This window comes from Alligator sinensis, unplaced genomic scaffold, assembly GCF_000455745.1.
Source record: "Alligator sinensis unplaced genomic scaffold, ASM45574v1 scaffold8_1, whole genome shotgun sequence".
In the NCBI taxonomy this organism is placed as follows: domain Eukaryota; kingdom Metazoa; phylum Chordata; order Crocodylia; family Alligatoridae; genus Alligator; species Alligator sinensis.
In genome coordinates this window covers 690,635-714,145 of record NW_005842568.1, presented here as the reverse complement: position 1 = coordinate 714,145, position 23,511 = coordinate 690,635, and the positions used below count along the sequence as shown (strand labels likewise).

The following is a 23,511-nucleotide window of genomic DNA, read 5'->3' as shown; positions in this document are numbered from 1 at the left end:
GCTTTGTCAGTCACAGGCAGTGGATGTGTTTCCCTGATTAGGTTTTCAAACAAGTGCTTCCACTTCTATCCTCTGCTGAATGCCTCCTCGCACATCCAGTCTCTTCTGATCAGCGAACGAGCTTCCTTACACAACATCCTGCCCTCTGGCGAGGGAAAAACAGGGCTGGGCTGCGAGAGAAATGTTGATTCTGCAAGCTAACTCCCTGGCCTATATTTTTTAGAGATATATGATCAGGGGAAATGGCTGAAGGTCAGGGTGGGGAAGCTTTTATGGCGCTGAGGTTTTGAAGGATGCATTAATGGTGTGTTGACAACGAATAATATAGACCAGAGAATCAGCTACAGATTAAGCTGTTACATAAAAAAAAAAAAAAAACCCAAGAAAAAAACCCGGTGAGAATTGAAATGTGCATAAGATGATCTGAAATCCTCATTTGGGAAAATATCGTCTCTGGAAATATTTCTGAACGTGGATGTCTTTCTTTGAGTTCCTCTGAGACCGGAGGAATTCAAGTCTGTCTTATTCTTCTTGGATATTTTCTGGATGTTAAATTAATGAGAAATCCATGAATATCTCTAAGCGGTTACAACGCTGAGGTGTGCATCATCCGATGACCAAACAACGTGACAGCCTAGGGAACAGGTCCGTGTCCAATTATGGACTCTATCTGGTTTCATGAACCGCTTGTAATTGTTACCATCACAGTGAATTAAGACCGTTCATGTGTTGTAGGACCTTGATACGTCGCAAGGAAACTATTTCAGAAAGGTGCAATGCAGCACGGGCCATCAGCACCGAACGCCTCGCAGAGCCGCTCCGGGAGAGCAGCCACCAGCGCTGCCGGACCTTCCTGGCGCTGCCACGGCTGTAAGAAGGAACCGAGGGACTGCCCGGCCCTCTACGACCTCTGGTACGTGGGTCACCACGGCTCAGGCCTGGCCTCGGGGGACAATAGTGGACAAAGGAATGGCATCCTCTACGCATGGGATATACATGCTCCATGCACATGGATGAAGAATGGATGAAGAGCTTATCAATCCCTAACTTCAACCATTTATAGGGACATCCCAGGGCACGTATTCAGTCGTCCAGTATTTTAATCCTGAACTGCTGTTTGCAAGTTTTTACGGGTTTGCTATGAAACTTGGCTCTGCAGCTGTGGAAACAACCCAGCTTAATACATGACGGTACTTTAAATGATGCTAAACGAATACCTGTGATGAGTATCAGAGGCAGGCCCAGTAAAACAGAAAGCCCATTGAGAAACCCCGTCATTTGAGGTGACCGAGGGAATCCCTGCACGTTTCTGACCCTAGGACTTACAATTTAAGTAAATCTTCAGGGAGCGTCATATTGGTGGCCTGATCGCGGGGAAAGCTCTCGTCACTTGGGAGATTTGCCAGGACCAGCTCCACTGACCATAAAGGATCTTTCTTCCCAGGTTTTTCCTCTCAGTAGATTGAACGTATTAACAGCTTTCAAAGCCTGACGGGATTGTGATGATAACCCGGCGTGACCTCCCGCAGAACACGGGCCAGGGACCCGGTTCGGTAGTGCCGGCATCCAAACCATAACTTCCATTTGAACAACAGCATACCTTTTACAGAGACAGACACCCAAGATTTAAAGAGTTCAAGGAATGGAGAATGCTTGTATAACGTCTTACACCTCTCCGTGTGATATTTCCGGACAGAGGTCAGCAGGGAGCAAAGAGAACGGGGCACGTGTCCCAAGTGACACGTCGCACGACGAGGCTGCATCGCAAGATGCAACCCAAGCCAACATCTGCAGTTATTTATGCAGCAGCACAGAGCGCAGCCATTAAGAGGCAATAGAAAATGACAAATGTATGCCCTGACAAACTTGCAATCCACGGCTGACGTAAGAGCGAGGAATAATAGGAAACAAAGAACGAGCGAAGGCAGGTATGGACGAATAACGGGTGCAAAAGCAAAAGGTGAGAAACCGCTTAGCTCTTTTTAAAAATATCAGTTTTGGGATCATCTAGCCTGAAGGGCGGGAGATGAACAGGACGCTAGAGGTGTTGGCAAAAAGAGAAGATGGGCATTTGAATCTGATGAGAAAAGAGATGAGGAGCCAAGGCAGCGCCTCAGGACCTGGAGGGACGTGCAATCAAAGCGACGAGCTGGAAACGTTGCTGGAAAGGAAGTAAGCGACACCGACGTGAAAAACGCCACCCGAGAGAAGGCTGCGGTAGCCGAGCCGAGGGAAGACCTCAAGAGGCAGCGCGGTTTTGGCAGCGGGGGCAGATTTCGGAGATCTCGCTCAGGAGCTGCAGCATTGGGCAGCAGCCAGCCCGTGCCTCCGCCCGCCCGCCCTCCCTCTGCAGCAGGGCATAGCTGCACCTTAGGTTCCCAATTTCTCCTCCCGTGCTGGCCAGCCTGGCAGCACTCCTATGCACACTTGGGCCGGGGTCATTTTATTTGTGAATGCTTGTGCACAAACACAGCGGTTCCCAGCGTGCCTTGCCGTGCGGACCCTGTGACGGCTCGCAGGAGACTTCAGAGGCCGCGACTTACCCCCGACGCCCCCTCCATCCCTCGAGTTGTGCAGAAGCCCCGGGACGGCCGCGAGAAGCGAGACGCCAGAAGCAAACTTCTTTTTAAATCCCAGCATTTAACTTCTGATCCCACGTCTTAGCAGCTGTTTTCCCTCAATTTACCTCATGCTCCTGCTTCCCTTCCCTTTCCCCCACTAATTCCTCTTCCCTCCCACCTTCATCACACCCCCTTCCCCAAAGCACTGCGATATCCCAAATTAGAAATTGAAAAGCTGCCGCAAGGTAAAGAAACACTGGCAAGCCTCAGTTACCAACATGCAAATCTGGCAAAATAGGGTTTATTCTCAGCGCTGGCTAGACCACGCAGCTGAACTCTGCTGTCGGTCTTACCGTCCTGCTTCGGCTGGTCACATCCCGGCGCTCCGGGTCCAACTCGCGCCTCGAGCTGCTGCCAGAATATAAGCAACAACGGCGTTGCAATGGGGACAACACGTCAGACATGGGGCAGGGGAGGAAAGGCAGAACAAGATGGGAAGGGTGAGGAGCCCTGTACTAGGTGGCTCAGCTGAAGTGGGTGGCTGGCCATCTAGCAGGAAAGGTCAAAGAAACAAGAGCAGACGTGAGAATAAAGAGGACAGGCACGCTCGGTGGTCAGTGCAGGGAAGGGAAGTCAAGTCAAGCCAGCAGAGCAAATCTGATTACCGCGGGCTAGGGAGCTAAAAGAAAGATAACAGCATTAAGGACAGAGCTGTGACGCACGCCCGTGCGGAGCAGTTGGTAACGGGCTCCTCCCAAGCACTGCCGGTAGTCGGAGGACAGAAGCGTTATGAACAAATGGACCGCAGCAGCGGAGCCTGCCACCTCTTCTAAAAAGTATTACTACATCTGTATATGCAAGGCACAGTTTTAAAATCTACCCAGTCGAAGCAACGTGCACTGAACTGCCGTACCTCTGTCCTTGGAAACAGCCTCCTACACACACACAGCAAGCACCCGTATGCACTCCAGCTTTCGAACCCACTCCCTCAAGGTGCATGGAGATGTTCAAAAGGATTTCAGCTATATTTTTATACTGGGAAACATGGATTATCCCTCTTGAACAGCTTCCAGCATTACCTGCAAAAACAGGCGATCTGGTCTGGCTCCACATTTTGGGGGAAAAAAATCCTGCACGGGCAGAGACCAAACCTGGAACACGTTAGCGGGGCGGTTCAAAGGGTGACGGCTACAAGCAAGTGTCAAAATCTCTTTAGAGTGGAAACACTTAAGCAACCACAACGACCATGTTCTCCTGCGGGAAAGTCATTGCTATAAATGTCAGACAGATTCCTAACACAAGCAATTAAAGATTTATTCACGTTACTTAACACAGCTTCCGGGTGGACCACGTTTTCAGGCGTGCTGAGCCTCCCTGGCCTCGGGAACAGTGTGTGTCGAGGTAGGGATTTAAGTTTGGAGATTTGCATTTGTAATTCATTGCAGATGCCTAGAAATGCGGCCGTGTTTAGGAACAAATTCTGCCTACAAAACGGGCCGAGCCGTGGAAAATCTGGATGACTTGCTATGCCTCGGCACATTAAAATACAGTTGGGGGCCCCAATTCGGCTCTAAACAGACATCTCATTGATTACTACTCGCAGTCTTCATTTTGCTCTCACAAGACTTGACACTTGACTGAGCCTCCAGCTAGGAAAACCAGGCCCTGATTTTAATGAAAGATGCTCTTTTACATGGTGCCTTAATCTGCAGCAGCAGTCGTCCTAATAAAGCCCAGGAAAAAACGCAGATATACACGAACTGACCAAACAGAAATGCAAGAAAACTCAAAGCCTAAACTTCCTTGCCTTCCTTATTGTGTCTCAGTATTAATATTCAGGAATATTACACCTTGTCAGGACAGGAGACCAGGTCAGGTGATGAAAAATGGGGCAACGCCGGCTCTCTGTGACATGCTTATTCGTAGAGCCGAAGATCAGCAAGGATGTCCGTGGGCACAGAAACTGGATTAAAGCACGTCTTTTAAGAAGATCTCTCATCTCGTATGAAAGGCTCCCAGTGCCTTTCATCTCGTTGTTGACTCCCACCTGCGTCTCTCCAGGGCCGAACTCGCCCAGGCTCCGGTCGCTGCATCGCGCTGGCCTTCGTCCTCCCGACGCACAGCCCCTCCTTTGAGCGGTCTCTGGTGGGCGCGTGCCTGACCTACGGACAACTGCAATGACCCTGCAAGTGCTATCGTGGAGGGACACGGGGCCTAATAACGGCAAGCCTGTACCATTTTAGCCGGCAGGGATTTCAACGTGCTCACCAATGGAGCCAGGTGTGCCACAGACGCAAGGGGCATGTCCTGAAATAGGGAGGCCATTTACTTTTTTGGGTAGTCCAGCTGCCTGCGCTAGTGCTGGTACCTTAAAGGATTACGGTATGGCCCTGGGCTGTGGATGTGCGAGTGAGCTGAGGCTAGCTCTTGAATCGCCGCCGGGCATGGAAGAGCTCCCTCCCCTGGGAAGGCATCTCTTCAACAGCTGCTTGGACGTCCTTGCAACCAAGTGACTCACTGTATTGTAAACCCTGCAGTCGTGGACCAGGCTGGCATGTCCCGTGGGCGCCTTTCGCCACTATTTAAACTTCCCTGCCATCTCCCTCAGCATCTCATATACTCCGACTGGAGCTTGGAATAGGGTTACTCTCTGTCAGAAACTGTACGTTGGGGGGCAAAGCCTGAAATTGTGCAGTTCCAACTTGGAAAGGACCAGATAAAAATGCTTTTATGTCTGAAAAGGTCAAATATCTTGAGGAGCTTCACTTTCAGAGTACCTCTGATAGACCCTCATCTTTTCTTGGGCTCTACAGGTTGCTAGAAAGGCGTAGGCCTGACGAGCAGAAAACAGTCAAAGCCTTTAGACGGCACCTGGCAGAGAGAGCTTCAGCGCTTGCTGTGAAGCTGGGAGACGTGCGGCTGGAGCGGACCGAAATCTTTTTCCAAGCTCCACTATAATCAGAAAGATGATGCTTGATGGTACTGAAGAACAGAAAATGTTGAACAGCTTGTGCATTGTATTCAATCATAATAGCTTCGATATCTGAATTTCTCATATTCCTGTGACGAGTCCTGGGAGGCCCTGAAGTCGCTGATGGCGATTGACTGCCCGGGCCCGCGTGACTGCTAAATCAGGGACAGACGCCGACCCATTTGGTGCTGCGCCTGCAGGACTGCCTCTGCCTGCTCACAATGATCCTCTCTAGGTCTGAGTGCGAGGGTCCAGCCCGCTGATGCTAACAGCGATCGAGACCCCCACAGTAAGGCTTGTTCCCGAACACAGCGGGATGGCAGGACACAGAACTGGAAGGGACTTTCTCTGTCCGTGCTAGCATAGGTTATGCCGTTATACACTCCCCTTCATAAACCGATCCAGTATGCGACCCCTCTGGCATCATATCCTCCACTTCACAAGCAGATCCAGCTTCATCCTAACACTAGATTTGTGCCCCAGCTGCTATTTTTTGGAAGGCTGTCCCATCACTACTTGCTGGCACGGCAGACATCTGTTGAGGTGACCCCACTTAATGCTCTGGCAGTCTCCCGATGCCTTTTGAAGGGGGAGACGCAGGGTCTGCCTCACCCGTCTCGGCCCTAACCCATGGAGATGTCAGACTTCGATACCAATGCTGGGACTTGGCTGATTTATCAACAGTGACCGTTGTATTCCTTCACCTGTAGGGACTTGAACACGTGGGGAATCCCAGGCTGGAGGAAGCCTGCAGCGCTGCATCCATTTGGGTTTTTTTCTCGTTTGTTCTCTGGTTCAGCCCACGATACGGTACCTGCCTGCTGGGGCACTTGCAAGGAATAATCATCTCAAATCTTAATTGGTTGCTGTTTCTCCTTCTGCATTACAACACCGGCTTTCAAAGACAGCTCAACTAATGTACTTTAAGGCCTGGTGTCTGGATTTTTGGCTGTGAGATGAAAGCTGGGCAGCTTTCAGGAAAAGACGTATCCTCGCTGCAGCAATGGCATCTGCTATGCCCGCTCTATTTCTGCTAGAAAATCTGTGATGGTCAGGGCTTAAACCGTGACAGCTGGGAATCTGCCTGACGACTGTCACATATCCTGTTTCACCCTACTGCAAGTGTGGATGGGTAGGGGACTGACGAGTTGGAATATACGTGTATGTACGTACTTTGAAACGGCCAGCGTGGCTAGAACAGATGGGGAAGGAAAGTATTGCTTCAAAGAAGACAGTCAAAAATGTCAAAGCAGAAGGTGAGAGGTAATTTGCAGGCTGGACGCTGTGCCGGACAGGGCACGGGAGGGTGCGGGCGCTCTGCCCTCTACGCCTTCTCACGTGGGAGACCAAGGAGGTGCCGGCCGCAGCTCGGGAGAGGCTGGGAGGTTGCACTCAGGAGATGCTAACCTGCGCACTTAAAGAAAAAGTTGTCTGTTATTAGAAAGACATTTGGTGCCCCATGAGGCAAGAGGTCAGTCAGACTAGACGCGAGAGACTTCGCTCACAAAGTAGTGTTCAGTCCAGGAAGTGAGAAGCACCACGGGCTACGCTTTGGGCATCTTTGTCTTAAGGAGCGGAGTCGGTCTGTAACTCCCAGGTTCTGGACAAGCCCGCTCTTTCACCCGAATTCGCTAAAAGGCGTCCTTGTCCTTGTCAACCCAAACGTGTCCGGCTGTGCAGGGTCTGCACAATGCGTACACTTAATGGGGAAGTATTCAGAAAAATAAATGTTGAAATCATTTAGGTGCAGCTAGCTCACACGTGCAGCCAACTGATCTTGTCCTGGAAGTTACAGAGGGACTACTCTGGGGTTTCTATATTGTTTAGTTCGAATGAGGACTGCAACCCTGACCGGAGGGGGTTTCCTTGCCTCTTTCGTACACCTCCTCAATAACACATACAAACAACCTTTCAAGTCCAGTTTCTCGCTCCCCGCAGGGAGCATTAATTGCCGTACAGTTTGGGACAAACAGGAACCAGTGCCTCACCGGAGACTTCCCTGTCTTGCTTGAACATACTTTTGCAAGAATTAAAGAAATACAAGGTTCAGTTGACTTTGCATTCGTTTGTGTCTTTACATGCATATATTAATTTAAAATACAAAAGCTACTGAATATCAACCCCAATTCAATTCAGAGATACAGGCACCTCAGAAAAGATACTACATGGCTGGATTGTGCCTTGTGGGAAGAGCAGGCAAAAGCAAAGGCAATGAAACGCACTGATTGTATGAAATGTTGACAGCCAGGACAAACACGCTCGAGGTCCCCTCACCCGAACGGCGCTGCCAGAAGACCGGCCTTTCCAAAACGTCTTTAGAGGTAACGCTCGATAAAAAAAGTTAGTGTTGGCTAGTAGTTCCTTAGTCACGTTTATGTAGTGAAAAGTACGGATACAAGGAAATTGCACTTTAGAACAAAGAAAAACCAGCTTTGGCAATCAACCACTTGTTCTACGAGCACTGGAAACGCACGTTGCAGTGGCAGCGACATTTCATTGAATCACAGAAACCGAGGGCTGAAGGGAGCTCAGGAGTCACATCTAGTCCAGCCCCTGCTCCAAGCAGCACCAGCCCCAGCTACATCATCCCATCCATCCGGGTCTTCAAAACCTCCAAGGATGGAGAGTCCACCACTTCTCTGGATAACCCATCCCAGTGCTTCACCACCCTCCTCGTGGGAAAATTCTTCCTAATATCCAACCTCAGCTTCCCTGGCTGCAGCTTGAGCCCATTGCTCCTTCTGTCATCTGCCCCCACTGAGACAAGCCCCGCCCCATCCTCTGTGCAGCCCCCCTGCAGGGAGGTGAAGGCTGCTATTCAACCCCCCTCGGTCTTCTCTTCTGCAGACTCAATCAGCCCAGTTCCCTCAGCCTCTCCGCACCAGTCCTGTCCCCCAGCCCCACAACCATTTTTGCTGCCCTTCACTGGACTCTCTCCACCTTGTCCACATCCTTTCTGTCGTGGAGGGCCCACAACTGGACGCAGGACTCCAGATGTGGCCTCCCCCGTGCTGAATAGAGGGGAAGGATCACTGCCCTTGATCTGTGACAACGCTCCTAGCAATGCAGCCCAGGATGCCGGTAGCCTTCCTGGCACCAAGGGCACACTGCTGGGTGCTGTCCAGCTTCTTGTCCCCTGTCCCCCCAGGTCCTTTTCATATGTTTATAGATCGTTAGGGGCTGGAAGGGACCTCAGAAGATCATCGGGTCCAGCTCCGTACACCAGGCAGGGAAGAAAACTGGGGTCGGGCAACCCCAGCGAGGTGACTGTCCAGTCTCCTCTTGAAGATTTCCAGGGTAGGCGATTGCACCACCTCTGGAGGGAGCTTATTGCACAGTCTGGACACCCTAGTTGTGAAGTAGTTTTTACTGATGTTGAGCTTGAAACTGTCTTCCAGGAGTCTGTGACCATTACTCCTGGCTCTCCCCAAGGGACAACACCAACACCGAGCCCCTTTCTGCAGAGCTGCTGCCCACCCGGTCCCCCCAGCCTGCACCGGTGCAGGGGACTGTTCCCTCCTCGGTGCAGGACTTTGCACCTGTCCTTGTTGAACCTGATGTGATTCTTTTTGGCCCAATCCTCCCATTTGCCGAGGTCACTCTGAATCCTAGCCCTGCCCTCCAGCGTATCTACTGCTCCCCCCAGCTTGGTGGCATCTGCAGACTTGCTGAGGGTGCGCTGCATCCCATCTTCCAGGTCACTGATCAAGACATTGAAGAAAACCAGCCCCAGGACTGACTCCTGGGACACTCCACCTGATACCAGCTGCCAACTAGAAATCGAGCCATTTGAAACAAGTTAGAAGAATACCAGTGATGAAAAATTCATTTTCTCTATTTTTACCTCTTGTGAAGCGAAAAACAGCCACTGCTGCAATGGATACCGACCTTTTCGTTGGAGTTGGTGCTCCAGAGGACATGTGGGTAACCATGGTGTCATTCATGTTAGTCAGAGGCCGAGGAGGACTAAAATAGAAATATTTTTTTCCAGTTAATTATTTAAAATAAGCCTAAGTAATACAGATAAAGGTATCAACAAAAGTACATCCTGGGGAAAATGCTCTTGGTGCACCTATTTTCAAATAATTGGGGATAGATGGGAGTCGCACAAGTAACAATACGAGGTCTCAAGTAAAACGCTATTCAAATATTTAACCGCAGCAGCGAATGGTGTGCACGGAGGGACCTGTACATCCTGCTGCTCCGTGTGCAGAATGCTTTCAAGAGCTCAAGCATCAGGTTAAAATGAGCATCTAGCTTTTTGGAAAATTGATAACTCCATTAGTGAGATGTGCAATTTTCTAGCAATTCAGGGTGCCTGTACACAAAGGCGGAGGCTGCTCCGGCGTGCTGCAATTACCGCGCTCCAGCAGGCTCCTGCATCTCGTGTGTCAGCATCCTCACGCTTAAAAATAGCAGCGGGGGCACTTGAACTAAATAAAGCTCATCGAACAAGCTTTAGTTCAAGCGCCCCGCCACCATTTTTAAGTGTGGGGGTGCTGATACGTGAGATGTGGTGGCACTTTAATCAGAGCTGCTCTAATTAAAGCACCAAGCCCACCCCACCCCCGTCATCCCTGGAGCACGTGTAAAAGTGCCATAAGTAACCAAGAAAACATGTGAATTGAAGTGATTTTAATATATATATATATATATGCTGTACTATGTAAATTGGTTACATTCGTGTTTTCAAGTGAATATGATGGTGGTAGTCAGCTGTCAGACTGACAATGCTGGAAACCAAATTTCTTTGTCCAGAGAATAAATACAATATGAGGATATGTGGAAATATCCACATATAATAAATAGAAAATAATATTACAGAAAATAATATTACTGTTATTCCTATTTTTATACCCTTGCAGTTTGCTCAGGCACGTGAATGACGGGGACCACGCGAATGATGTCAACACCCAAGAGAGAAAGTGTATTAATGTCACACTGAAGGCTTCCCTCACTATGGCTTTAATAATGTGGTCAAGTCACCAAAAGTCACTAAGAAAAAAAAGTCACGTTTAACAATATTTCCCCCCAGTAGTGTCCACGGTACACCACGCAGGACTTGACTCTCACACGCGTGTGCCAACCTGCCCTCCATGGACAGAGTCAAGGAATCCCAGCGCGATGCCAGGAAGAAGCCAGGCTCCCGCCACGCAGGAAGACAACAAATCCCGTGGTCTAAGCATGGGTCAAGTTCCTTCCTGACCCCAAAGGGCATGATCGGTCTGGCTTTAAGTCCTGCAGGAGCACTGGCATGGCCCCGTCACCGTCCCCGTCCCCAGCCTGGGCTGCAGCCGACACCCCAGGTGCAGACAGAAGGGACGATCTTTGCCTGGATCTGGCCCCCGAGAGCGCTCTACAGCCACGACCGGACACAGGCGTACGGCTGCCAAGTGCTGTAGAGGGGCCCGAACCTGTGAAAATCTGCATGAGGGTCCAGATGAAGACGTTTCAAAGCATGGTGTCTTCGGTAACTTGTGTCGGCGCTGCCTCCCGCCCCCGTGCTGTTTTCAGAGTGGGAGGGAGGAAAAGGGAGAAGAGGGAGTTCGGTCTGGGGTTTTATCACCCGGAAGGTGGGGTGGGTGGATTGGGGCCCCCGCCCCGAAGTGAGGGGCCCTATCCACCCACCCCCCACCCCCAAACGCTGGCTGGGAAACCCCTAGAAGGAGCTCCCCTTGCTCCCCCCTCCCACTCGGAGAGCAGCACCTGGGCTGGGAGGGAGGAGGGCTGTTGCTAGCGGAAACCAGGTGCAGGCTTGCAGCCAGCAGCTGGACTCCCCAAGACCCCCTTCCCCTTCCCCTTCCCCTTCCCCTGCAGCCTAAGTGCCTTTTCTGCAAGCTGAACATGCCCAGCTCCTTCAGCCTCTCCTCGCACGATGTGCTTTCTAAGCCCTTGATCATTTTTCTTGCCCACCTCTGGACTCTCTCGAACTTACGTACGTCCTGTTTGAAATGTGGAGCCCCAGCCTGCACGCAGTACTCTAGATGAGGCCGAACCAGTGCCGAGTAGAGAGGCACGATCGCCTCCTGTGTCTTGTACCTGATGCTTCTATTGATGCAGAACAAAACCACATTTTTGTGCCGCTGCATCACACTGCAGACTCAAATGAAGCTGTGATCTATGAATACCTGAGCTACACACATAAACATATTGCAAATGACCTTCATACTTTTATACATGCATTTTGGAAAATGTGATCCTAACATCTTGACGATTTTGTCCAAGTCTAATGGATATTTGAATGCAATGTTCACGATATACTTAGGCTTCATTGAGAAAATCACTGCAGTCAGAGGGAAGAATGTTTTTGTAGTACTATCTTTTATTGGACCAACTGTGTAGCTGGGACAGCTGGTGGACAAGCTGGTCCAACAGCTCTCCCAGCAATGCTGCTGGTCCAGGAAAAGATGCCATTAAGAGACCTTGCCTCTCAGACAGCTCCTGCGGCATCACAGCGACACCACCACCCCAGCCCCACTTTAATACCTGCAAATTGCAAATTTTGGTGCAGGATGTATTTCAGCCTAAGTGGCCCCCTCATGCCAGCAAAATGACACTTAATGGTACAAAATGCTTCTGATCTGGACTAGGAAATGACAAAGACTCCCCAGCTGATGCACGTACCAAATTTCAGCAACTACCAGTTTTTGTGGAAATCGGACCCAACTATGAAAGCATCATTTGTTTGCCAAAGATGTAAGTTTGTGAAGACTCTACCCTTGGTACGTCTTATAGAGACTTTTCTCATTTGCAATTGGTTTGCAAATTATGATTGCCTTTATGGAAACTTTCCGAGACAAGTTTCCATGATTTTCCAGCAATACGCATACTGCAAGTCTCAGTTGCTCACGCTGCTCTCGATATATGTTGTCTGACCGAAACATTTCCTGACATGAATGACAAACGCAGCGGTCTGGAAGAGGGAACTTTGGACTGGACCAGGAAGCAGAAGAACAATTCTAGCGCTGTGGAAAAATAACGTAACAAGCTGGGAGTGATACACCGTGGTACGTTTAGAACCATTTAGTTTGCTACTGAACATTCGAATGCATTCTCTGCTATTTCCAGTTAACACAGAATATAATATAGGTTTCAGTGTTCTCCGCACCCGGTGTCAGGAGTGCCTTCCCCAACTCCAGCATGGCCTACATTAAAAAGCTTTGGTGACAGAAAATGTGTCCTGTTAACAGAAGTTTGGTGCCTTCACGTACAAAGTGCTCTTAACTCAGTAACTCTCAGCCGGGGTGATGGGGTACCCTAGGGTGCTGCCAGATCCTTTGAAGGACGCCCCAAGGTGTGAGGAGCTAAGCAGATAAGTGCAGGCTCACCCCCACTGCAAGGGGGCAAGCACTGTAACATATACATTTGTTTCTGAAATTGGGTGCTTCTCAATTCACAAAAGTTGCAGAGGGCGACTTGAGTCCAAAAGGTCAAAAACCACTGCTTTAATTCAAAACTCCAGGTTCCCGCCAGCTGATTTAACGTATGTCGATCCTCCAGAATAATCTCCTGAAGCTCCTCTAGCAGGAACTCCCCTGCCCAGTTTGGAGAATGGAGTCGGCTGTTGCCTACAAAAGCTGATGCCTCTGAACAAGTTAGTCTCTAAGGGTGTGTACACATGTACTACCTTTCTGACAGTTAAGCCGGCTTAACTTTTTTTAAAGCCAACCTAACTGTCAAAGCATACACATGTATGCGGAGCAGAGTCGACTTAAATGTGGCACCTCCGAGGTGTATTATCTTGAGCCTCGTTAATTAAGTCGACTTAGCTCACAAAATGGCTGCCACCATGTCAAGGAGCTGTATGTGTGTATGCTCCAATGTGGCTTAACTTAAGTTGGCTTAGTTAAGCTGCCTTATTTTAAGTCGACTTAGTATGTGTGTACATACCCTGAGGTGCAGCCCCACCTTGCCTTCCAGCAGGATCCGGCGAGGCTATATTTGCATGGTGGCAGCAGCAGAAGGGTTCTGCAACGCCTTCCCCTAACGAGCAGTCTTGCTGCCCAGGAAAGTGTATAGGGAGTGTTTATAGCTGTCTATTCCTCTGTGCAACTCCCACAAGTTCCCTGTCTTTTTTACCAGTATCCTCAAGCACGCTGGCCTTGAGCAGGGCACCCTTGACAGGAGCAGCAAGGCTGATAGTGATGAGGAGCTGAACGAGGTGCTTGAGGGAGGCCGTGTCTGTGTGTCTGCTGAAATGCATGGACGTGGCTGAGAGGCGGTGGACGCGGCAGGCAGTCTGGGAGCTGGAGTGGAAGGAGAACATGCTGTGAGAGTGACAGGAGGCGAGGGGGGCAAAGCAGTACAGGGACTGAGGTGGCAGACAGAGATGCTGCAGAAACAGATAGATACCAAGCCCAGTGCGTGACCCCCTACTTCCAGCCCCGCACCCCGCACCACCAAAGGCACAGACAGTTCTATGCCTCCGGCGTGCCAGCTGACCCAGGAGTGGCGAGTGGGAACGAGTATCACGGCTTCACATCCATTAGTGAGTAGACGTGTTCCAAGATGCACTTTCTCTTTTCTTGAGACTGCAATTCCCAGTATTGGCAGATTTGTGTTGCCTGCTGCCTCCCTGCGGCTTGCTCGCTACAGCCGTCTTCGTGCTCTCTCAGGTGTTACTCACTTTGCTGCTGTCTAGGTTCCCCTACGCTGTAGGAGGGGAGGGTAAAAGCAGTCCCCCGAATTGACATCAGGCATTTCCATGGCAGTCAGGGACGGTTGTCCCCACATTTCAGAGAGACCTTTGTACGGAGGCATGCAGGCACCATGCATTTGTCCTAATGTCTGCATGCCAGGCCCACACCCTGTGGAGAAGTACCCCTTGTACCCCAATCTTTGGGGGGGTACAATAAGCAGGAGTCTGATTGCCCTACTGCAGGTTGGGATCCTAGTACACCAAACCTCTCAGTCTGGAGGATGTGCCTGCTGGCTCTGCACACTTGGTGACAACAACCCTGACGGTGGGCTTCCAGGCCCCGTACTGACTTCCCGTTGAGATGTAGCGATCTGCCGCTGCGCTTTCCTGAGTTTGGAGCCGGTGCTCGACAGCGGTCAGGTAGTTTGCAAGTGCCGGTCCCTGTTTACTCTTGCCTAGCACTTCTTCCTCCGCAGCTGCCCAGGCATCTCTGCTTTCTACCCCTGCCATTGAGGTAGGGCCGGCACAGACGAATGGCACTGTTTATAATGCGGAAGAGCTTGACTATGCCCGTGAGCCCTTTGTGATTCATGCTGGTGGCATGGAAAGGAACTGCAGGGGACCACAGGCGTTTGACACTAACGGGCTAACGAGCAGAAGAGTCAAGACGGCAAAGAACGGCATTGTGGGAGAAGGAGACGTTCATGCACCGCTCCCGCTGTGCGCTGCACCAGACCCTGGTGGGAGAGCCGCAGGGTGCACGCCACACGCGGCTGAGAGCTGCTCGCCTGGGGACGTGCAGCGCGCACACAGGGACCGCGCTGGGATGCGTGCTCTCGTGGCCCCGGGCTGCCGGCTGCTGCGGCTTGCGACAAATTCTGCTGACAACATTTTAGGATGAGCAAGAGCCGAGCATGCCAGGCTCTTCTGTTCTCTCCCAGGTCCCGAAAAAACTCATTCTCTATCAATTGGGCATTCTCCTACTTCATTCTGGTTACGCACGCTGTGCAATACTACGTGAAATCTAGATGACATCAATCTAGAGTTAGCAAGAAATGACCTAACATAAACAGTATAAATTAGGGTGGGTTTTTTTTTCCCCTTTAGTGAATATCTGCGTCTACACATCAGGAAACATAGAACAGATTTTGCACACTTTTGGGCCAAAACTTTTTTCCCCTCTGAACTCCACTTTTGTGACGTGCAATATGCACTTCTGGTGCTGTCTCAATAATAGTGCTCATCTGCACGACGTGGGATGAATAACGAGTAACTGCGCGTATCAAAACGCAAGGCAGGAGGAATTCGAGCGCGCTTCCGCAGGAGACCGAACAATGACGAGGGTCTGACTTGGGAACAGAGGACAGCGATGCCCCAAATCCAAATCGGAGGCATAAATGTTCTCTCTCGTTATCTACAAAGATGGCGACATCCCCGATATCCTGAGGTACCCAACATTTTTGCAGAATTCATTTAAATCAGAACAACTGAAGGTAACCAGCCGTATTTATTAGGAATAGAAATTGTTTCCATCTTCTACAAGTTCAAACACACGCTGTATTGTTGTTCTGTGACAGAGACACCACTATTTATTACAATACTGCGGTTAGACAACTCCTCTCCTAATAAAACAGATACAATTCGCCATTTCCACTCTGCTTTCAGCATGATTAAGGGGTCTATCTACAAGTTCATTCCAGATCTATAAATATCACTGTCCTCAATTTTCCATCTAAATCCCCACTCAAAGTGATCAAGGCATAGGAAAAAACCCAAACACTAAATACAAACATCTGGCTAAGAGATCTCTGTTGGCAGAATTCGGTCTTCTTTACTAGACACAATAAAGCCTTTCCAGCCCAGCTCTTTTCTTGGGGCCATTTAGACATTTTACTGAATATATGCCAATAAACATGAACATTATTAGGGTGGCAGTTCATTTCCTTATATAACCGAGATAGAAAAGCAATATTGTTGGAGGGATCGGTGTTGTGCAGTCCTGTGCGCACAATACTAATGGAAGGATGAAAAGCCTGCCTTTAGAAGGGTCCACTAATGTAGGAAGGAAAACAAGGCGATGGTTTGGAAAACAACGGCCTCAAAACTCGCAATGTCATGTCAACCCTATTATAATACAGCTTCGGTTCAAAGAAGCTTAATTGAATTCATCTATTTAAATGTTTATAATTTTGTGCATCTGCTTCAGTTGTCAGGACAAGAGAAGAAAGAAAAATATTCCTGGGCCAACTATGGGGACCGTCACACAAGCGGCGAGCCACGCTAGTCAGAAGTCAGGCAGACGGATGGCACCTTAGAGACTAACTGGTTCAGAGAACCACGCGCTTTCCTATGCAGATCCTGCTTCACCAAGTGCTTTCATAGCATCTGCTGAAGTCGGCTGTTGTCTCCGAGAGCGCCTCAGACGGTTGTCTGAATCGGTTGAGTTCCTGCAGTGCCACCCTGCCCGATCTCCTGTCTGGAAAGATGAAGTCGGGGGGCAGAGAGCTTTACCACCCCGGTTCCCACCGGGTAACAAATACATCCAAACCAGCCAAGCCAAAAAAGTTTCCCATTAACAGTTTCAGGAGTTACTTAAATATCCAGAAGGTGAAATAGCAGAAGAGAAGTTACCTTGAGCTTACTGGGTACTTATCAGGAGAAGAGATGCAGAACATGGACATGTGCACCTGCAGAAGGGACTGCGCCTCCCTGTGCGCTCGTGTACCTCGCAGATGCCATCAGAATACAAATAATACACGCTCAGAGAGAAACCTGCAACTAGAAGTCACAAGAATGACTCGCCTTTAGCAGGGCATGTCCATGAGGTTTCAGGAAAGCCAGGATTCAGCAATTTTCCATTTTGTAGAATCACAGAAAATTTGGGTTGGAAGGGAGCTCAGGAGGTCACATCTAGTCCAACCCCATCCTCAAAGCAGGACCAGCCCCAACTACATCATCCTAGCCACGGCTTTGTCAAGCCGGGCCTTGAAAACCTCCAAGGATGGAGACTCCTCTACCTTTCTCGGTAACCCAGTCAGTGCTTCACCACGCTCCACGCGAGAAAGTTTTTCCTAATATCCAACCTCAACTTCCCTTGCTGCAACTTGAGCCCGTTCATTGCTCCGTGTCCGGTCGTGTATAGTGCTTCCTTGTCAACAGCTCTCAGCCCGATGTTGGGGAAGCAGGTTTTCCAATCCCGTTGCTGTTGTCTTAACTCCATAATATATGCATTAAAATGCATGAGGCTGTTTCTTTAAATGGATCTTTCTTTCGTGAATGTTAAGACTGTGAGTTGTGCACAAATAAGTGGAGGGATATTACACCTCTTTTTTTTTTTTTTTTTTAGCCCTAACCTTGTTCATATTCTTTCTTTTTAATTAACTATACGTTTACGATTTATGGCCTTCATCTTTCCTGCCATCTCCTATTACACGTTTAAGGCTCCTTTTGCTGTGGTATCTTAACAATCATCACATTAGTATCGCACATTATTAAAACACCCAGAAGCAAAGGAATAACCTTTTCAAAATAAATCTCAAAAAACCCTCTGCTTCTGGTTAGAAAATACATTAGCAAGAGTCAATCAAAGGCAAGCGTGACCAGCAGGGACCACGTGGAAGCCTCCACATACATGCAAGAGCTTTGGGAAAAAAGGTTAAGTACTCGGTACCATCCCTAGGCCACCCGGCAGAGCAGGAAGAGTGACTCCCACTACTGCCTTTCCTGCGTGCTCCCACTGATGTCTGATAACAAGTCAACAACATCTAAAGGGAAATCGACTGCTGTAGCCCTAATAAAATCAGCAATGACCCCTTCTCCTCGTGTACTGCCAGAAAGAGACAGCTATCCACTGAAAACGCTGCGTCTGTATTAAACGTGTATCTAAAAACAGACGGGATAAAGGGCGCTCATGAGGTCTGAATGCGATTGAATTGCAACTTCGCCCATGCTCGATAATCTTCATCTAAGTGAGAAATCTAAGTGAGACTGATCAATACCTGCTTGTGAACGTCTGCAGATAGTTTTCCAAGTACGTACTTCACCAGCCTTTCGGCTTTCAGCCAGCCTTTGGGGATCAGGATTCAGCACAGAGACAGCAGTCAAATCTATACAGCTAAGACCTGAATTAATAAGAGGAACTTTGAGTTGATAATACCTTCACACTCGCCAATCAGCCTGAATTTGACAGACCTTTTGCGAATAGCAGATGGGTTAAAAAAAACCCCAAACAACCCTAGTACAGTGAATACAACTGTAATACAACCTAGGGAAGTTGTGGAATTGCCATCCCTGGACATTTTGTAGAGCAGGTGATGGTGGCATGGAAGTGATGGTGAAGCTATCACCCACAAGGACGCTTTGGGTGATGGGTGAAGCATCAGGTCTGAAGGAAGAAATGGGCATAGCAATGATTAAAAACAGTGTTGAGGCCTGTGAAATTGGAGAGAAGACGACATTTCAAGGGTAGCAAAAAACCGATGAACAGAAAAAAGGATAGCTTGATTCATGAGAGGCCAAGACCTTTCAAAAGGGAAGAGGGTCGTTATCACCTGTAGTGTGAAGAAAGATTTTCAGGAATCAAGTACATTATAGTATGCCATAAAGTCAATTAGTGTTCAGTCCTTGGCTCTCAGTGTCCAGCCAGTTTATGGATTTCTGTCCCCAGAGTCACCTTTCGGAGGCGTTTGCTAGGCTTCCCTTGAGCACAAGGATAACGAGGTCAGCAAGGGAGCGGCAGTTCTGCGCAATGCGTTCCTACTGCCGCTTGTCTCTTTCTCCCTTAGATTTTTTCCTGTGAAATTTCATTCTGGTTTCTGTCTTGTTTCACCCAGATGGGCGAATATGAGGGTATGCGGTGCACTGGATCAGATATGTCACATTTTGGGAAAGGTATGTGTCGGATTGATGGGTTCCTGGTAGGAAGTGTCAATTACTGTAGCAGCGAAGAGGTGTTGACGAGTTTTGCATCTATCGTTAAGACCAGACTGTGATTCTTGATGCCTGTTGAACAGCAGGGAGTTTGCTCCTAATGAGTTGGACAAGGGTAGAGGGTTGCTTGAAAGCCAGGAGTGGAGGAGCTGGGACCTCTCTCCCTAGGTCTGATCTCTGTTAAGTATGGGCGGTAATTGTTTGATGATTCTTCTAATTGGTTCCAGCGCAGGGTTGCAGGTAACCACTGGCGGAGTCTGGTCCCAGGGGGTTTCTTTTTGTATTGTAGGTTACCTTCAGGGTATCGGGGTGGCAGTTCAAAGGTACAACCTAGGTCTCTATAGGAGTGCCCTTTGGGCATAAAGACAGACTTCAGGCTGGCCAGGTAGGTGTTGCAAGTGTCTCCTCAAAGTAGATGTGGTGGCATCTAAGGATCAGACGGTAGATTGCAGCTCTTTTGGCATGCTTGGGATGATTTCTGGTTTGATGGAGGTGATTAGGGTGGTCCCGTGGGTTTTCTCTATAAGGTGGTTTGTAGGGTGCTTTCCCAGATGGGGAACCTGGTATTTAAAACGTTGACGTTAGTACGGGAATATTCCAGAGAAAATCTGATTGAGGGGCGAAAGCTGTTAAGCCTGTGGTGGAAGTCGATAAGCGAGTCCAGGAGGAAAATGTCATCTATTTAATGCTGGCAGAGTGCAGGTCTCATGGAGCGCATGTGTAAAAATTCCTGCTCCCGGAGGCGCTCCCGGAAGCCGGTGAGACTGACGCGTGGCTGGGAGAGTCCAGCCTTGAGCGGGGACTGGACTGGGCTGGGCTGGGTGACCTCCCTCCCAGCCCAACGTCCTCATGCGAACAGAGCTCGCCCGGCAGCTCCCCAGTCTGAACGCTTCCCTGTACGAGACTGCTGGTCTGCAGGCAAGGAAAACTCCTTACTCGCCTCGGTCAGCACAGTCGAGAAAACGAAAAATTCCCCGAAGTGCAACTGAACGGACTCAGAGCAAGGCTTTCATCGCCGTCATTCAGCTCCCTCACCTGCTGCTCGCCAGGTGCTGGTCGCACGTAGATCACTGATGTTTGAGGACGATATGAAAGTGGAGGAAAATGTAGGTTTCAGTCCATCAAGCTCTCCGATTAAAGGCTGTCACATTACTCTACTAAATCAGAAAAGCAAAATAATCTGTTCAATTTATCTGGGCACACCGCACACTGTTAAAACGTGTCTGTGAGCCTCCCCAGGAGGCTAAGGAGTGGGAGAAAGGTCAGGCCTGGACTTCAGTCTGGAGAAGTCAGGGTCTGCCCACGTGAGAAGTGTGGCTCACATCACCTCCACGTCCTGATTCTGTCCCACCGGTGAGACGAAGAGTGCATGTGACATAAAATACCACGTATACGACAAATATTACGTCACCATCTACCCACTGCCACCGCTGAGAAAGGAAATAATACCTTGCACATACTTTGGTCACTGCTGGAGTAGAGGCCAATGCTTGCTCAGAGTCACTGGTTGTCAGGGTCTGAAATACCACTGCTCCTCGTTATAATCAGACCGGAAAATGACTGTGGTGACTGCATGAGACCTGTCAGCTGGTGATCGTGAAGGCCGACCGTTGTATCTATGCACGTATACACATGGTGGACGTGCAGAAAAGCTTGCTTACTTGCTTTTAAGCTGCAGTGTACGTGCTGAAGTGCTAAGCTGGTATAGAAAACCCGGCTGGGTCTGGCGCAGTAACCTGGCATGTGCTAAGCCAGCGACATCAGACAGCAGATACTTCATAGGATCGTCGCCCGGCACCGCTAGTCGGGGACCGGGGCTCCATTACACAAACAGCAAAAAGACGGCCCTGCCCCAAAGAGCTTACAAACTACGCATGAGACAAGGCACCGCAGCGGGGTCCGGACCACCAGGGAACAGCACAAGCATCGCCGGTCAGCATTATAGCCAGTGGCCTCGTAACAGCCCACCGGCCACTGCCACCTTGCTGTGGGCATCGTGACAAAGGGGAATCCCAAGGAGGAATCTGAAGGGCGATGGTGAGCTGAGCTAGTGTTGCGTGTGTGAGGGGTCCAGCGGAAGAAAGACTGAGGTGTAATGAAGCTCCACATCATTGGCTGACGAGGAAGAGAGAAAGCTTGTTTAAGGGCAAAGTTTAAGAGCGTTTTGCTTTGGCCACGTTGAACGTAAGCCGCCATCTGGACACCTGGGAGCAGTTCCCGGAGGCAGGTCAGGACGGAGAGGCGGAGGAGAGCTGTGTCTGTGGAGATGATGGTGCAGGGACAAGGTCTAAGGTGGGTGAAGTTTGGAAAGGATTATTCTGTCCTGTGACCCCTCTCTCCTTTTACTACCCATGCACCCATCTTCCTTCTTTCACCCGTTCTAGTTTCTCTTTGTCTTTCTTTTGTTTCCAACCCCCCTACCATCTCCCCTTTTCAAATACACCTTCTCTCACGTGCTCTCCTTCTTCCTCGCTCGCAGAGCAAAGGCACAAAGGTATCCGTAGACGGCAGATTATCCCTTCTGCATACACACACACACGCTCCCCGAAGCCAGGTAAGTCTTCTCTTGCTCAGGCACCCTCGCCCAGCTGCGCACAACGGCTGTGCAGGGGTCAGAGGCACACGCGCTTGTAAGCAACAACCCCGTCGCCCCGCAGACTCTTCAGGAGGAGATAAAAGCACCCGTCTAATGCTGCGGACATGAAAGGAGGCACCAAGTGCGGTGGATCGCATTCAGACTGGCTGAGCCATATTCTTGAATCCACAATACCGAGAGTCCCGTCGTGTCCCGCGGCACGACGGCAGGTGACCAGGGAAATCCTGGCTTGCTTAGAGGCGGGCTTGCACTGTCTTTTTCCCCTGGTGCCATTTTGGCGCCCAGTGGAAGAGACGGCAGAGTCTTTATGAGGACCCCCCTCCGCTGACAGTGTCTGGCTAGGCACCCACTAGGTAGTCATCATGGCGCTTAAGACTATAAAGGTAAAAATTTCGGCAGTGCCTATGCGACTTAGGAACCCAACTCCAATAACTTTAACAGCACGAAGAGTAACGTTTTCAAAGGCTCACAGGAAATAAAAATACTTATAATGAAGGATGAGTTTCTAGGTGGTGGCTGAGTATCGGTGCCTGGAGAAATGAGCAACTCAGCTAACAGCCAGGCCAGGGTTTTGTTTGCCAGGTCCCGGTCCAGCCAGACCCTGAATTCGGGCACTACGCGAGCTGACAGGGCGCCTCACCCGCAGAGCATTGCTGATCTGGGTCGGTTCGCTGTTTGTAGACATCTCTGTGCCTCCTGGCTCGCACGAACCTGTTTGCTTTTCAGTGCAGTACCTAAGCCCCCTGCACACCGGTGAGCGCACCTTCGCACGTGCACGCCCAGCAGGCAGATTAATATTTTTCTCACTGCTTTTACAGACAGGAAAGAGAGGACAAGAGAAATTAGAAGATTTGCCTAAAGTTGCACAGGAAATCTGACAGAACTGAAATCCAAACTGAACCCCGGTTTCTTAACCCCAAGACGTTTACCAACAAAAAAAGGAAGAAAGGAAGAGAAAAGGGGGGAAAGGCACAACCACAGCCTGGCTGCATAAAATGTTAAAGGAAAAACATCCTGCAAACAGTTTGATATTCCACGGAAATTTTTCCAGTAAAACGGTCAGCTGGAAAAACATTTAAAATATGAAGGACTCTTTCTGATTACCAGTATAGCAGTTTAAGAAAGGGGCAACTCATTACAACTCACTTGGCATTGTTTGTGCCTAGCAATGTATGCAATATTAATTTTATGGTCTTTTCAAATCCTTCCCTGAAGGTAAGAAAAACATTGGTTGTAAAATTTGATCTGATAAAATTAAAACTTTATTCTCTACTACATATTTAATGGATACAGAATAACGATATTTCTTAACTTCGCTGCTCTTAGAAGTCCTTTGGGACAACTGTATGAACAATCACGTGAAATTTTATCCCTTGCCAGTTTGATGTGTCAGCCCTTTTCATAAGGAATATGACCGTGACCCGTTTCTCATGTTTTATTCTGGGAACGCTAGGCAATCTGTTTTTACAATAAACAAGGTACAATCACGTGCCTTCGGTTGGTTTCTGCAAGAGAGTACAAAAAGAAGTTCCCCCAAGGGTAAGAGTTAATTAAGCTCCATGAAAAAGGAGGAATATCCCCATCTAGCAGACATGCGATCTGGCCGTTTCAGGATAAAGAACAAGTCTGTGAGCGGCCAGCCACAACGAGAGCGCCCCTTTAACAGCACACCGATGTGCTTAATGAGTTAAACAAGGGGTGCTAATTAAACACACGGCCCAGAGGATGGATCTGGCCTGCAAAGCCCCTCCATCAGGCCAATGGGGTTACTGGCGCCCAGGGAATTTGGGGGCATGGCTAGCGGGTGGCGGGACCT

At 49.4% G+C, this 23,511-nt stretch overlaps 1 protein-coding gene across 13 annotated transcripts in view; it reads right to left on the bottom strand.

Moving 5' to 3' along the window:
* Positions 1–23,511, bottom strand: part of DTNB (dystrobrevin beta) — a 299,067-nt gene that overhangs the window by 112,208 nt on the left and 163,348 nt on the right. For 9 of the 13 annotated variants that reach the window (XR_003096007.1, XM_025214126.1, XM_025214128.1 and 6 more), the window contains one exon: positions 9,421–9,498. The exons of 1 other annotated variant lie outside the window; for it this stretch is intronic. Coding sequence is in view for 9 of the 12 variants with exons in the window: in XM_025214126.1 (XP_025069911.1) it covers positions 9,421–9,498 (78 nt within the window). In the remaining 3 variants the exon portion in view is untranslated. Of the gene's footprint in view, positions 1–6,628; positions 6,947–9,420; positions 9,499–22,335; positions 22,502–23,511 lie in introns of those variants that run through there. 3 more of the 13 variants (XR_003096008.1, XR_003096009.1, XM_025214136.1) reach the window with 2 other exon arrangements.